The sequence below is a fragment of the Populus alba genome, chromosome 8, assembly GCF_005239225.2.
Source record: "Populus alba chromosome 8, ASM523922v2, whole genome shotgun sequence".
NCBI classification, from domain to species: Eukaryota; Viridiplantae; Streptophyta; class Magnoliopsida; order Malpighiales; family Salicaceae; genus Populus; species Populus alba.
The window spans coordinates 6,040,367-6,057,409 of NC_133291.1; the positions used below are offsets into that span (position 1 = coordinate 6,040,367).

General features: G+C 35.5%; 1 protein-coding gene and 2 pseudogenes across 1 annotated transcript; 2 read left to right on the forward strand and 1 right to left on the reverse strand.

Annotated features, from left to right (window-relative positions):
- Nucleotides 1-5,131: 5,131 nt before the first annotated feature.
- On the forward strand, nt 5,132-6,423 carry LOC118062336 (probable inactive purple acid phosphatase 9; annotated as a pseudogene).
- A 1,661-nt stretch (nt 6,424-8,084) lies between these two features.
- Nucleotides 8,085-11,439, reverse strand: LOC118062356 (putative SNAP25 homologous protein SNAP30). Its single transcript, XM_035076063.2, has 6 exons — nt 11,180-11,439; nt 10,049-10,557; nt 9,037-9,130; nt 8,832-8,956; nt 8,643-8,740; nt 8,085-8,425 (listed from the first exon to the last, which is right to left on the reverse strand). Exons 2-6 carry the CDS (start codon nt 10,478-10,480, stop codon nt 8,326-8,328), a joined length of 849 nt encoding a protein of 282 aa, XP_034931954.1. The 5' UTR covers nt 10,481-10,557; nt 11,180-11,439; the 3' UTR covers nt 8,085-8,325.
- A 234-nt stretch (nt 11,440-11,673) lies between these two features.
- LOC118062357 (alpha-1,4 glucan phosphorylase L-2 isozyme, chloroplastic/amyloplastic-like) lies at nt 11,674-14,956 on the forward strand (annotated as a pseudogene).
- Nucleotides 14,957-17,043: the final 2,087 nt, after the last annotated feature.

Here is a 17,043-nt window from a genome sequence, read left to right on the forward strand (position 1 = left end):
TCTAGGAGCACATGCACAAAAAGGGAAGACCCGAAGGTAAAATTACCTTGGTTAGCAATAAAAATACTAGTTATAAAGCTGTCAATGCAGACCAAACATGGATTTGTCCAGCCATTTTTGGACGGCATTTTGATCATGTCTAGAAGGAAAATTGAGGAATGCTCCTGCATTTCTTCATTCTCGTGATGTGAAACCACACTTGGAAGGTAATTGCATAAATTAAAGCAAACGTCCATTACCAATTTCTACACTACGTATAACATAACAGGCAGAGGTGCATTGCCCAGTTAGAGCGCCAACGAGCTAGCTAGCTCCACAGTGATTTGTGTATTCATCCGAAAACAGGCGAGATGCTGACCATGAATGCATCAATGACAAAGCTGAGAGAGAGAAGAGAAGCAACAGTATAAACAAAATGAACACAGTGAAACTTAGATTAATCTACTTAGCTATATACCCTCGACGTCAGGATTGTGGTTGCGGACCCACATGGGGAGACAAATCTGCCCCCAGCCTCCATTCTTTGATTGACTTTGGCTTATACACCTCCAAATTAATTAACGCAACTCGGTTTCTTTTGAAGTCCATACCTCCACCAAAATTCATCCACAGCTGAACTTGTCATGACATGAAGATTGAAGACCATTTCCATGCTTGTTTAACTGCCCCCTAACTTTTCAAGCCTCTCCCACATTACAAGCTTTGCATCTTCTAATAACACAATCTAGTAATCAAACACAAGCACAGCTGATCCTTTTCTGCATGCATAATAGTCACTGTATATCCATTAATACATAACTCTCCTTTCAAGAATTCGATCAGTCGACCAGATGCTCAAGAAATAATGTAGGCAGGCATGAGAAGGTCATGCCGTAGAGACCAAGAAAGACCAGAGAAGAAATGCAAAGAGCGATCATATATAATTCAAGAAAGAAGAAAATCTTAGCAAAAAAATATATATGGAAAGAACTTGGCCATATTTAGTATAGCTAGTGCTATAATACTGAAGAGATGAAAGATGGTATTGAGTCTATTCACTGTACTGTTTAAATTATATATAGGTACGGTGATGAAATCAAGAACTCTGATCAATTATGCAGGGGGTTAGGCCCAGAAGGTACTAGCCTCTTCTCAACACCATATCTTGGATCAATCTCAATAGGTGGTGGTCGTGGTGGTGGAAGTGGTGACCCTAGATGTCGCCGGCCGTTCATTCTTTGAAACCGAATGCACCAAGAACGTGAGGAGCTTTTATGAGGGGAAGAACCACAAGAATGGTGTTGACTGTTGAAGCGGTGGTGCTGGTTTCTTGAAGATGTCTCAAGTGAAGCGGAGGTAGAGACTCCAGTGGCGGTTGATGATATGACAAAGAAGAGGAGGAGCAGAGCCAAGATAAGGAGGCCGTGACTAGACAAGGTGGTGGTTGAAGAAAAAGGGTTCTTCATGGTTGAGAGAGGTAGAGGGGAAGGGAGATAGCGATTGTTTGAAGAGATGGCTTGGAGAGAAATGAGAAAGGAAAGGAAGATGGGGTTAGAAGAAGGGTTTTAATGCGAAGCAAGAGACACATGAAGAACCCTTTTAATGCGAATATAATTTGTCAAAGAACAAAGGGGGCCACTTTTTCTGGAAATCGACTTTTATCTTTCTTGTCAAATTAATTAGCCACGAATTATAGGGTATATACTATATTGCTCCTCAAACCGATATTAGCTAAAAAAATATATATATTTTTAAATTATTTTGATATTTTGTGTTAAAAATAAATTTTAAAAAAATAAAAAATAATGTTTTAATATATTTTTTAAGTAAAAAATATTTTAAAAAATAATAATTATTATATTTTTAAATATATTTTTTAATTGATTGCGGGACTGATAAAAGAAATGGATAATTATGATAAAAGAAGAACTTGAGATTGTATATATTCAATTTGAGTCAAATATATTAAATTCATTTGAATAACTGGGTGTCGACCACTAATTTTTTCCTTTTCTTCTTTTTAGTGAAGTTGACTGAGATAATTTAATACTTAAATCATTTAACACTCTTCTATTACGTGGCAGGACCACTTTGAGACATCTCATTGCATTTGTGTTAAAATGGTAGCTTTAAATTAAATACACAAGATTTTTCTTTTGACCACACTTAATGATTTGAGTTTGCGAGGAAAAAAAAAAAAAACGGGTTAAACTGGAGTGAATTATAGAGATGAAGATTTTTTATTTGGTTTAGTTTTTATTAAAAAAACAATTAAATTAAATTTTTTTAAAAAAATTAAAATTAATTAATTTCGGTTTAGTTTAGTTTTTTATGATATAAATCAATTTAGCTTAATTTTTTTTATTTAATTCGGTTTTTTTTGTGTGATAATAATTGGATAAAATTATTATTTTCATATATATTTAAAAAAATATTTTTAAAAATTATTATTATTATATTTTAAAAAAAAAGAGAGGACGGGGAGTTTTAAAAATAATCCAATATTATTTATCCAAGCTTGATATGGACGCGACAAAAAAATCAACTGTTAGTTGCGAAGGGAGGGTTGGGGAGGGGGTGCGTGTGTGTGGATCCAGGAACCACGCATATTCTCTGCCGTTTAATTGCATAGCCATATTTTAATATATATGGGATCAAAACGTTCGTGAACATGTACAGCTCACGTGGATCCGGAACCCTAAATCTGGGCTCATTAATTAGGATTGTCATTGGGGAAGAGGAGCTGGGGACTGCTGCCCCGACTACAGAGGATTACTGTCTCATTCCAATTTCTTCACGGATGTTGCAGATAAAGTCATGGTCTTCGGATTCATGAAAGGACTGCATTTTATTATGACTTGATGAGGTCACGGGAAGAATGGCCTCATGCACGTCCCACCTGAAAGGGCCAGCTCCGGGTGACTGTTCATAGTTATCAAACCAGTTACTTCAAATCTAACTCGGATTGAGTTTGTGATTCAACTACTTGTGACGTTAATCAGTGTAACTTAATTGACTCGATTTAAATTGATTAATCGTGTGAGATCCGGTTTAGATTTGGCATACTCTAAAGGTTAACCTTGAAAATATTAAAATAAAAGCCAAATTATTTATATCATTGACCCCGGGTAAGTTTTTTTTGAAGGGAAAAGACATCGAGCACTACTAGCATGTTTTTTTAATAGGAAAAAAAAATTTAAATCGCGCAGGAGTTAATTTAAAGTGTCTTGGTTGATTCTGTGAATCCATGAATAATTGGGATGAGTGGTAAAAAAATAGTCTAACTAAGAAAAATTTTAAAAGATATTTTTAAAATATTTTAAAATAAGAACATATTAAATTAAATCTGTAAACCTGGATTGACCTGCAAGATTCATGACCTGAATTATAGAATTATGATGACCTTGTCGAAAACAAATTGAAATAAATTACAAAACATGATTTCAAATCAACCTAGGTTCTAGGTTGAATGATGAAATTAAAAAAAATTGATTTTGATCAACCAACCAAACTCGTGCCCCAAATCATGAAAATAAGATAGCATCACAAAAATAAAAATAAAAAAATTATAAAATTTAATTATTAATAAATCTGGTATTAGTGTTGAGGGATGAAATAAAAAAAATCAATCTCAAAATAACAAAAATAACATCAACTCAAGTTAATCCAATAAATTTATAATCTGTATATTAATACTGAGGTAATTTTATATAATTATTTATCTTAATGAAATTGGATAAAACAAATAAGCAAATAAACAAAAATGATGGACCCATCAAATAAAGGACAGGCACCTAGGCTTGGGTGACCCTGCCCACTGGACTTCAAAAAAAAGTTATGTCCTGTGTATTGCGTTGCCTGCCCTTTAATTTTTTTTAAATAAGATAGATAACATCGAATGCTAACATAGAGTTTGATGATTAGAGAGTCACTGGGAAGTCAGAGTTGTGATATTTCAATAAAAACTATTTTAAACTATTTTTCTTATCAAGAACGCCTAAAAAATATCATAGATATACAAATAAACTCAATTATGGCTTTAAATAACTTTAAAATCATTCAAAAAATAAAAAAAAATCAATAAAAAAAAAACAAAACAAAACCCGAATTTACTTTCACAAGCAAGGTCAAGGCCGAAGAATACCTTGCTGGAACTTCTTTCACCAAATATAACCTGACACCGAAATTAATATTTTTCATGCCCATAATCCATGCCAGCCAACATTTTTCTCACTTCCCCCAAAATTCAGCAACCCTCTCTTTTTTCTTTCAAATCTAAAAATTAAAAATTAAAGTTTTATGCTAGTAGTCATTTTTATTTTGTATTGATATCTTTTATCAAGTGGGAATGATCATTATTTTATAAACCATGACAAATTACATAGAAAACCATGCGCGGATCCCATTAACTACCGCAAATGGATGATTATACTTTTTTTTTTTAATTAAAAAAATGACCTCTTAAAAGTGCATGCCAAGATATTTTTATAAATCCAGAACGTATAAAAATAAGATAGTTAGTATTGAAAGAAAATTCGCAATCAGAAACAATAAAATGGCAACAAGCCTAGCCCACCCACTTTTCAGATCCCAGCTCAACAAGATCAATCAAACTCACCTTCTTGTTTCTGCCACACAAACGAAAGATATCAAGACGAAGAAACTCCCTCTCCTTCTCCTTCTCTCCCACCACACTCAAACTCCCCTCTCCAAAGTCACAATCTCCGTTACCCCAACAGCCCTCCAAAAATTAATCTGGTGACAGTACGTAACCATTTCCTGGTCTAACATTGACTCACCTTCCAAACTCGATTGGCTCGGTCTTTACCCACCTCCTGACTCTCTTAACGAGCACTCCACCGGCTACAAGTTCCAATCTTCCTCTCCTTCCTGGCAATCGGGGTCGGGTTCCATTTCCTTGCCCATCACGGTGTTTTGTGGTCATATTCTGCTCTCGTTGGCACTTTTCACATGACCAGCTGCACTGTGATCCTATTTCTCTGTATAATATTCATGAGTGGATGAAGGTAGTATCATCTGTTTCTTGCCCAGATGACCCTACGAACTTCACTGCAGCAGCGACAACTGTAGTTGATAAAGTTCAATTAGCTAGCTTGTCCACCATCCGAGTTGGAAATATTTTGATAACTGGATGGAAGTGAGTACTCCAAGGGTTGTCAAAATAACTCGGAGTTTTGTCTCACGGAATGGAGACTCGGATGAAACGATAGCCTTCCTGTTTGGAGACATGGGAACTCCAACACCAAATGCTACCTTTATATATCAGTACACAAGACGGAAGCATATCAACCATGAAGTGGATCCTCCGTGACATAGAAGCTATTGGTGACAAGCCTGCTTTTGTTTCTCTTCCCGGAGATATCAGCTATGCAAGAGGCTGCTAATGGTTGTGGGACCATTTTTTTACTCAAGCTGAACCAGTTGCATCCAAAGTGCGCATACCATGTGTGCATTGGTAATCTTGAGTATGATTGGCCTTTACAGCCCTGGAAACCGGATTGGTCCAATGCAGTTTACGGAACTGATGGCGGTTGTGAATGTTGGGTTCCTTACAGCCTTAAATTTAACATGCCAGGGAACTCTTCAGAGTCAACTGGGACCCGTGCTCCTGGACTCGAAACCTTTGTACATATCAACTAAGACCAATTTCGTTTCTGGGAGCAGCCAATATAACTTTATAAAGCAAGATCTGGAATCAGTTAACCGGAGCAAGGCCCCTTTTGTGGTGGTCCAAAGGCACAGACCAATGTAAACTACTAGCAACAAAAACAGGGATGCCCCTTGAGGAAAAAAATGCTTGAGCACTTGGAACGTTTGTTTGCGAAAAACAATGTCACCCTTGCATTGTGGGGTCATGTGCATAGATATGAAAGGTTTAGTGTGCAACTTCACCTGCGAAAGCACTTGGAAGGGATTTCTGGTCCACCCAAATGATCCAATCTTTCCACAGCCTGACCGGTCTATGTACCGTGGAGGCGAGTTCAAGGAGAAGCTAACACTTACTTATGTAGGGAACCAGGATGGACAGATGCATGATATGGTGGAGATATTGGCATCTGGAGAAGTTCTCAGTGGTGGAGACAGCATTAGTAAGGAAGCTGGAGACAGGATTAAGTTGATTGATTCTACTTTCCCATGGTATGTCAAGGGCTGCTCGTCCTGGGGGCTTTTGTGGGCAATATTCTCGGCTACGCTTCCCTTTCCAGGAAGCAAAATGGTAACAGGGCCAGCTGGGCCTAGACTCCGATCCTGTGAAAAGCGAGGAGATCTGAAAGACTACGACTCTACGAGGAAATTATGATGCTGGCTATACATGCATGCAGGACATGTTTCCTTGTAGTTTTGGAGCGCTCGTGTGCGGGCGTCATTGCAGGATTTTTTTTTTCATGTATTTTTTTTTTAATGAAAACACGTTTTTTATTTTATATCAATGGCATATTTTTTAAATAAAAACTAAAAAGAGTTGAAATAAATATTTATTAAAATTTTTATCATTTGAATCGAGAAGGAAAAAATATATTTTTTAAATTATTTTTTTCTTATTCATGTGTTTTTTTTTTGGAAAAAAATTACTTTTTATATGAAAACATTGTTTTTTTTTTTTTAAAAAAATAAAAACTCATCATAATATGAAAAATAAGTTTCAATTAAAAAATATAAATTTATAATGAAAATTTTTTATAATGAAAAAAATAAAAATAGATATTTTATTTTACTGAATATTCTTGAACATATATATTATTTTTAAAATACATATTAGTTTCATATATAATAACTCACAAAGTAATTAATATTACTATAGAAAATATTATTTTATATTAAAATTATGGTGGAATTGGATAATATTTTAAATATATTTTAATTATAATGGTTTTTATCCTTTAAAAAAAAACTAATTTAAAAAAACTTAAAGGCACTATAAAAAAAGGCTAGCACCTTGGCCTGGAAAGATGAAACTTGATGCAAAATAAAAAAAGTCGAGTAATGCATGGGCTTGCAAGACTAGACTTGTGTGTCTAGTCCCTTTTTTTTTTATAAAAAAATAGACATGTTTCTGTTAAATAAAACAGAGGATCTATTATTTATGTGGTCAGATAATAAATTGTCTCTTAACTCAAATTATAACTACCTTTGATGGTTAGAAATTCGAGGTTCGAGTTCTGGGCCCTTAAAAAACTTTCGTTAAACTTATTTTTAACTTAAAATACCATTTAATTAGTCTAAAAAACTAAATTGATTAAAAAACTCTCTTGCGCCTTGATTTACTTTTTCTAACAAGATGAAAAATTCAAACGACCTTTATGAAACTTCTCTTTGTGAGACGAGCTCATGGACATCAAAGATTGATTTTTTTTTTTTGCCTGTTAGAATATACCCAACCGTGACCTTTATTTTCTCCTTTTATTTTTTTTTTGCTGATTTTTTTTCTCCTCTCTTGCTACTCAGAAACTAAAACAAGAAAAATAAAATGAACTTTAGGATTGAAATATAAATTCCTAAAACTCAAGGGACTAAATGATGCACAAATTGAATTTTTTTAACCAAATTGAAGTTTTTTTTGTGCCTTTTGAATTGTAGGTCTATTTTGGTCTTTTTTTTTTAAACTATAATATTAAATCTAATTTATAAAATTGATCTTTAATTGATCATTATAATTTTTCCCGACACTTCATTTACGCGAGAAAAGCGAAGCCTAACAAATAAAATGTTGCATACATAACGTGAGAATAAAATTAAAAAGAAATAAAATTCAATGATTAGAATAAAAAAAACGAATAAACAATGTTGTGCATAATGACATAATAAAATGTGAAGAGATGAACAATAATCTATAATATATAGTAAAAGAAGGTATGCTTTTAGTTAGTTTGTAGTTGTAAATGAAGCCTTCCTGGTTGTTTCGGCAAATTGAGTGGCTAAAAAACTACATTATCCTTTTATATCATTCCTGTAAATACTAAATACCAGTCTTTGTTCTTTATTTAGTAAGAACAAAAGCATTATACGTGTTTGTAGGAATATGTTTTAATGGAGTCAGTAACACAATCTGAATGTCACTGCCAATAGAGCTCACATAATTTAACGTTGTCAGTGGAACATCAATAGTCCTGATTCTCCTAACCTGTGAGTGTGTGAAGTAGATGCATCCTTGAGGAGAAATTATATGCCAAAGAAGCGAGGAATAGATTTTGTATTAACAGTATCTTGAAAGAGAAACAACACTTGCACTTTGTATACAACTAGCCGCTGCAATAGCTAAACAGAAGTTATGTAAACTGAATTCTGGATTCAGTAGCTGAAGGTGATACCACGCTGCCCGGTGTTTCACTTCCCAAGCAAACGGCGTGCACGTTGATTAGCTCCTTTCACTCGAGAGTTCAGCTCATCAACATCATCACTAAGGTGATCAAGGGATTTATTTTGCCTGCATCATTGACATAATTTAGAACCATAAGATCACAAATCGCATCAATGACACAACTAACAGGACTTGCAATGAGGCAGACAGTAGCTTTGCTCGCATAGAATGTGGCTTTTCAAGATTTATTCTAGGAAGAGAAGCGAAAAATGTTTTTGACGAACTTGCAATTGCAATGCACCAAAACATCAAAATTTTCAATCGAGAGTGACGTCAAACTGACCTGTCAAGTTCACTTCCCATATCAATTGCCATGCCTTTTAAATCACCCAAGATGTTGCTTAAATCTGAAAGTGCATCATCTTGCTTTCCCTTCTCTGCCTGATATCATCACAGCCATTTATGCATAAATTCCAATATTACACTACAATTGAATTCTCCCAAGTTCCAATCACCAGCCAAGGAAACTAACCTCAACTTTCTGCAGTGCGTTTGTTGGTTCAGGAGGAGGTGTTGTAGGAGCTGAACGTCCTCTAGGAGCTAAACCCAGCTTTTCTCTTTCTCCTCTGTTGTATTGGTTCAGTTTGGAAGGTTTATCTGTAGCCAGTAAAGCAGTTCAAAGAAGAACACAAGGCAACAATTCTTAGAAAATGAAACAAGCCAGTGATGCTAGAAACCTGCTGTGATCAAAGGTCCTGTTATATCCCGGGTTTTCTTTGGCTTCCAAGGCTTAGAGAAAATGCCTCCGAGATTGTTTAAGAGCTTCTCACCCTGATATTACCAGTTTGAGATCATTAGAAGCTATCACCAACTGTTTGTGAAATGATGGAAGGATCCAGGAAACGAGTTCAAAGAAAACCAAATGGAGAACCAAGAAGAAAGCTTTTCAAAAAAGTCATATATGCTCTTCAATGGTAATCCATTACCAGGTAATGTTTCTTTATAAACAGTAAAGCAAAATAAAAGCTTCCTTTTTTTTTACATCTGTATTTTTTTTTCTGGGTGAGTTGACCTCGTTTTAGTTTCTTGAGCCAAGCAGACTACTGTAATAGAATGACAGATTATCTTTATAGAATTTAAAAATCAAGCCTTACGTATGCAACATATCTTCAAGGTATATGCTTTCTTTCTACAAAATTTTTCTCACATCTAATCAAGCAAATAATGAGCTCAATCCTTATCTAACTGAACTGATGCCTCATAAACGTACTCTCTTATGCAAGTTAAGGACCAAGAAGCCATGAGGGGGCATGGCCAAAATTTTGCATCCCTTGCAAGCGTTTTTCCTTCCAATAAGCATATGCTGAATTGCATGAAATTTATGTAGAAAAAATCCTTGGTCTTGCTATCAAATTCAACTGAAACAGAATTATCTTCACACAAGCATATAAGAAAAGGCCCTGTTGATGACATAAATATACACATTGCTCAACCTAACATGATACATTATGGATTTGCTATTGCATAGAGTCAGATAACACGGAACTTTCGTAAGTACTGATCCAAGGTAGGCCGAATTAGCCAAAATGAACCAAGTCTAAACTCTGGAGATAATAAGATAAGAAGTATTACCATCATCTTTTCTCCATTCTTTTTAAATAAAACAACCATCAGTTTTCCACCTCGACTAATGCAATTCCTATAAACAGTCGAACGAACAATGATTTCATAACAACGCATTGAGCTTACCTTACCGAGATCCTTATCCATATCAACAGCCATGTTGTGGGTCCTGGTGATTTGTTCACCCTGAGCATGCAACATTTCAAGAGTCCTTGTAGCATCTTGTCTGATATCTTCGGCAATCCTGAGGCAGTTAGTAACACTCTTTGTTGTCTCCTCAGCCTTGTAGGTAGCATAGTTCTCCAGTTCTTGAACACTTTGGTTCTCTAGCCCTCCTGAGTCACGGAAATCGTTCTTGTACCCGTCTCTATCATCGAAAGCATCATTGGGGACATTAAGCATGGGCTCAGAAGAAGTTCGTTTTTCGTGATGAAGTGTTTGCTTGGCATTGGATTCATCATCTGAATCAAAAGGGTTAGAGGTAAAAGAGGCTGGAGGGTTCACTGAACTTTGCTTGGTAGGTTTATTATTTGCTGGTGATTTCCTAAATCCAAACATTTTAACTGTGAGCAAAACTTGTGCACAGCCCAAGAAAAGGGTACAATGGTATCTGAGTGAAACTTCAATCCTGATACCTAAACATAAACCACGTCAATCAGCTGTAATGGCAATTGAGATTTTTCTTCCCAATCTATTTTATTTTCTTTACTAAGAAAATGTTTCAGGATGCTAACAGCATATTTGCCAACCATTAGTATTAAATCTCAAGCCAAACACAAACATTAAAAGCACCCAGAAATCAATTACCAACATAACTCCAATTAACATAAATAGATGAGAGAAAGAAATAAAGAACCAGAATTTTGCAAGACATTAAAGTTAACAAATGTGAATGGGTCGTAGATTTGATAAGAAGAAAAAAAACGGAGGAACCACTGAAAATGGAATCCCAACTCCTCCTTTTTGGTTATCTTGGGTCTTGAACACAACAACAAAAGAAAGATGTCAAATTAATGAAATGAACAACGGAATTTATCCCTGAAGAGTGAAGATTAACGTTCCAAATAATCAAAACTAGAATCTCTCAGTCTTATCCAGAAAATAAGGCAAACAGATCAAGAACCATGCTGCAATAAGCAAGATAAGCATGAGGGGAAAAAATCATCTTGCTTCGAAGTAATGCAAGAACGACAAATCAAAAGAACATCACATTAAAAAGTAGAACTAAAGAAGGGAAAGAGATCAAAGAATGGGTACCTAAGATCAGAATGAAGATTGAGAGCAGCAATTATAATTCCTTTCCAATTGCCAAGAGAAGTTTCACGTAAAGCCCGTGGATGGGAATCAAAGAATGGTTACCTGAAAACAAACTCCTCCTTTCTAATAGAAAGAGAGTTTTTGGTAAATATTGTGTGCCTATCTGTCTATGTTTGAATGAATCAAACAGATGGGAGGCACTGCGTAAAATAAGAAAGGCTAAAATCTCGTCTTCATGGAGGAAGAAAACGTCCCCCCTCAATTTTTAGACCGTTGGGATCCTTTTGTCCTTTTCTCCCGTGAGTTTAATTGAAAAACTGGTTTGGTGGTCAAAGTCCATATTGGATGTCTCTAACCAGGCCCAATTGTTTTTTTCAAATTTCGTTTTTATTGGATCAAGCCCAACTGGTTGTTGATGTAAGAAGGGGGATATGGGTATGGGCCTAAGTGGGATTACTCAACAAGACGCATCTAAAACCGAAACCCCACTCCCTCTTTTACTCTCTACCACCGATATTTCCCTCGTCCTGAACATGGAGGAAAGCTGCTGTCACACGAGGAAAAACCAAAAGCCCACTCTCTCTTTCACCAATCCATCTAAAAAAGAGCAGAGAACAACAACAATTCATGGCTGCTTTACCATTCTCTGCTGCTCAATTGAAATTCAGTTTCAGGTTCCACATGTGTTTCAGGCTTCAACTACAGAGCCAGCCATTCAAATCTATTCTTTTCTAGAACCCAACGGTTTTTCAATCGTTCAAGAAGAAGAAAGTTGTCTTTCAAAAACATTGCTAGAGACGAAAGGCAAGAATTGAAAGATCCCACAGTCAATGAAGAAGGTTCTTGCTGTACTCGAAAGCTTCTTCCCTTTCTAGTCTATTTAGCGTTCTCTCATTCAACAGCATGTACTGATATTGCGCATGTGCTTTTATACTGTGTTTACACCCTCTTTAGATCCATTTGAACCTGATTCAGCATCTATTGCAGCCAGCATTAAATACCATGCAGAATCACACCATCATTCTCTCCAGAACTGCAGAAAGCGTTCGCGATTCGCTAATCATAAATTGGAATGCCACATATGAGAAGATGAATGTAAAACAGGCATATTATCTGTCTATGGAGTGCCTACTGGTTCAGTACTGTTGGTTTTCTGGTGGCCACAACTATTGAAAACCAATGCTGCTATGCTAGTTATATATGGTTTTTACTTGCAGTGCTGATGATTTGTTATGTACTGTGTTCTTTATTTTGCAGGGAAGAGCATTGCTAAATGCTATTGGAAACTTGGAGCTTTCAGGAGCCTATGCTGATGCTTTGAGAAAGTTGGAGGATGTAGCCGCCGGACAAGTAAGATATTTTTTTTTTAATTTTTTTTTCAGTCATCATGGCTGATAACTGCTTACTTTATGCTCAGTCTCTAGATTTATGAGTGTGATATGAATTTGGATTTTCTTAACTCAAGATACCTTTTTTTTTCTTGATAACGAATTTTTCATCGATCAAAATATACTTAAGCAAATTACTTAAAAAGGTTTGTACAATATACAAAAACCACAATACAAACAAAAGCAAACTGCTGAAAGTTTCAGCTTTTGCAAAGAGCATCATATCTGGGATTTACAATAGCTTCCTGTAGAATTCTTATTCTGTGAAGTCTAGGTCAAACAAAGCTGGAAATTCTATCAACAATGACACTACCAACACTGAATTATCCTGCATTGGGGGTATGGACTCAGGTCCAAATATGGCTTGTTCAAAGAGCTCATCACAAAATATGGCAAATTGTATGTGTGCTTCTGTCCAGATATTTTCACAGCACCTCAGTACATATTTGTACTGATTAGGAACGGTTTATTATTGTCATTATTAATATTTCTAATGTCAAAGCTGATGGTTCCAATTGATGATTTGTTGTGATCAGATTTGCTACATATTGAACCCCGGGATGAATCTGTAGAGGGTAAGACACTAGGGTTGAAGCAACAATATACACTATGCTCTCCATCTCTCCCAGACATAATTGCTCACTTTGAAAGGAGATCAGGGAAGCCTGTGAAATGGGAAACTTTTGCAGTGCAAATGAATGACACTTGTCCAGCACTTTGTGTCCTGGAGCTGATAAGAATTTTGATGGATTGGAAGGGTTTGAGCTGGATGGAACCATAAGCTATTACTCGGAGGTACTTCCCAGCATGGGTTTTGCACTTATGTGGCTACCAGTTGTGCAGTAACTAAACTATGCTTGCTTCACAATGTATGTCATGCCTATGTGGGTGCACATTTGCATGCACATGAATTATTGTTGATCCATACAAAGATCAGCATTTCACTAAAACAGTTTTATACAAAATCATAACATTCTCGGAAAAATTAGTTGCACTATATGCTGGCTTCTATTTGTGGTTGCTAATATTTCCTTGGACCTTTTGATACACGCAGAACTATTGTATGCACAAATCACACAGTTTTACCTGAGGCTCTGGAGAAATGGAGTTTAGACCTTTTCAGGAACTGCTGCCTCGGCATGTTGAGATCACTAGGATGATTGATGAAGAGGTAATATTAGAAAGACATGGTGATTTTGTCTCAGATCAATTTTTTTCTTCTGTTATGTTTTCATATCTTCCATGTGTTATCCAGCTGATTCATGCAATAGTTGTGGAGTATGGTGCTGAGGATCTCAACTTGTTGCGGCAAAAGCTAAAGCAAATGAGAATTTTTTATAACATCGGGTTGCCTGAGTCAGTTCTAGAATTGTTAGTTAAACTAGAAAGTTCTGCTGTTGACTCCATAGAGGAAGTTGAAGTCTCAGATGAAGAACAGTCTGAACAATAGGAAACTGACGGGACAAATAAGGCGACATTTGAACCATATCCAAAACTGCCAAAGATGGTCCCGGTGGCTAATCCATGTCTTCGGTAAATGGAGCTGCTGAGATTCACAGTGAAATAGTAAAAATTGTAGTATTTAATGAGTTCTATAAGGAAAGAGAATTTGCATGTTATTCTCTTCCTCATATCACTTTCTCATGAAATTGAAGCGCTGCTATTTTTTCTAGGACTACTGTGCATTGAATGTTCTTCATGACAAAAGTAATTCAAGTATCCATAACTTTTTGACAGTTGTGTCGTGAGAAGTTTCAGAATAAAACAATTGGGGCGACACCAAGAAGATGGATTCGTTTTGCAATCCAGAACTAAGTAAAATCATAACCAAGTACTATAACAGATCACTGGGTCATAAACACTTGGAAACTGTCGACCCTTGGAAAGGTAAATTGCTATTTGCTACGTTACAGCCTACAGGTTGTAGTGTGCTCAACTTAGATATCTTGTGACATTCAAATTGGGATTTCACTTGAATGCATTTTCACAAGCGCATTTTTTAAATGTCCCAATCTTGCATGACACGAGGCATTCCATCTACATTTTGGGACCACTAAACTTGACCTCATCAGTTTCGCACATATCATATTTTGACAGACAAGTGTGAGTTTTTGCAGTTTTCTTATGACGAGGACCTTCAATCTGAGTGGGATGGAAGCAAAAAGAAGAAACTAGATCAAGGTTGCGGCCTTTCTTTAAGAGAAGACTGGATATATTGTCAATCCTGATGCAAGGTTATTTCCTGCCTGCCATTTCCTAGATCTGTTTCTGCTTTATCTGATTATACAACAATGGAGGAAGCAGTTTTTGGTCCTTTTATGCATGGTTCTTGATATCTGGTTTCTGGCACTAAATAGTTCTGAGTAAAACTTTGGCACTTATGTTGAAAGGTTGGGAATGATGACGATTAATGATGATAACAGTGTCTTGATTTTTATTGGTCTCCCTTTTGTTCATACCGGTGATGTTGAGCAAAAAAGAAAGCACATCTTTAAAGATAATTTCTTCATATTTATATTATTTATAAATGAAAATTATATTGAGTCTACAAATAATAACTCTAATTCTCAGGTTAAGTGCATGCACGAATACAAGCGGCAGTTACTGAATATAATGGGAATTGTTTATTGCTATAAGAAAATGAAAGAAATGGTTTCTGAGGAAAGAAAGGCAAAGTATGTTCTGTTCCTAGGGTATATATAATTGGAGGCAAAGCATTTGCTACATATGTCCAAGCCAAGAGGATGGGGAAATATATGACAGATGACCTTTTGTTAATCATGATGCAGACATGGATGACCTTTTGAAGCTAATGTTAGCAATTGTACTATGGAAGCATATACAATATAAATTAGCAAATGTTACCTTGTTAGAAAGGTCGAGATGAGCAGTTACTTTATTCTTTATTATTCAACCAATAAAGAGAATTTATAGCTAAACTAATAGTAATTAAGAGTTACTAAACGCAAATAAATTATTATATATTTTTGTATAATAAACAAGGAAATGGGAATTATTGTGTAAAGCCACATAACATTCGAGGGAGAACCGATCAATCGATTTAGAATAAACACTTTCCAAAAGATGCTTTCAAGCTTCCCTTCCCATGAACAAGCTTGCCGCCGATTGAAATGAACGTGCAAGTTACCTCTACGGAGTGGAGTAAGCTTATAGATCATCGGACCAAAAAGTCTCGACAGTGGAGAAAACATGCACCACTTTCAAAGAGATAAAAGGGAGACTTTTGCTTTAATCACTGGCTTGCTTGGTGTTAGAGGCATATCTCTCATCAAGTTAGGCATGTCCCCAATATTAAGAGGCCCATTAAGGTACACTCCCTACCAAACCGAAGTCAATGATAAAGTAAGAAAAAACAAGTGACCAAACTGATGTGCCCTGCGAGGCGCCATTATTTCCAGTCACAGCCCAACCAAGTGCAAGTCAATGGCTGACAGGTGAAAGTGTGACAAAATATGTGAATTTCTCCCCAACACAACTTTGCAGCTTAGGCTTTGAAGATACTACCTAACCAGTAGGTGGGAGGCATTCTATAAACTAGTTTTATGCAAACGTATAGAAACTAATTGCGAAGCGTATAGAAAGCTTGATCTGCTTGCTTAATCTGGAATTTTTGCAAATAAAATGCTTGAAATTTTTTTGAATCGGTGAAATATTCATAAAATCAGAGAACCTTTCTTGATGTCCTTTTCAACATGAGTGATAGACAAGGATATGTTGTTTTTAGACATTAAAGTTGTGTTCGATGCATGATTAAAAATTTGAAGGGGAGCATTGAGGATGTTAAAAGTGTCAAGAAGTGAAGTATTAAGGATGTTTAGGAAAATTTGAAAAAAAAAATTAGGGTAAAAGGGAATCCCGGCCGCTATTAACCAAAACAAATTTTAAATAAAATAAAATAAAATAAGAAAATAAATAATATTATACTTGTGGTACAAAATGAAAAGGTCTAAATTAATTAATTAATTAGCATTATATTTTAAAAAATAAAGCCAAATTTATAAAAATAAAAATAAAGTTCTCCTCAAAATTCCTTTACCCTTTCCATCATATTATAAGGTTAACATTTTGCTCTTTTTTGGAGTCAAATGTTACCGTTCTTTAAAATTCTCTCACCCAGAAGTTGTGCCCGCATAATTCCTTGAAACAATTTCCCATACCTTCATACTCATTATATTACATCCAAGGTTAAAAGATATCATATTTTGATGGCGCATGTATTCACAATTTATTGTGCTTTGTATACTAAATTTACTAAATTACCCCTAGCTAGTAAAAACAACTTGTTTTGCTTTGAGGGTAATTCTGTGTTTTCATAAAGGTTCAAATATCATTGTCAAATTCATGAGGGTCATATCGTATTTTTATATCACAATAAAATTACTAAATAGTGTAGAGTTAATTTTCACTTAATTATTTTAATGGGAATTTTTGTTTTTTTAATGTTTTTAAATGTAA

What these genes read in the sequence shown, in the direction of transcription:
- LOC118062356 (XM_035076063.2), bottom strand. Translation starts at nt 10,480, where the DNA reads ATGTTTGGATTTAGGAAATCACCAGCAAATAATAAACCTACCAAGCAA. An exon ending in AGGACCTTTGATCACAGCAG is followed by an intron (nt 8,957 to 9,036) that starts GTTTCTAGCATC and finishes TACTGGCTACAG; the next exon opens with ATAAACCTTCCAAACTGAAC. An exon ending in ACGCACTGCAGAAAGTTGAG is followed by an intron (nt 8,741 to 8,831) that starts GTTAGTTTCCTT and finishes TGATGATATCAG; the next exon opens with GCAGAGAAGGGAAAGCAAGA.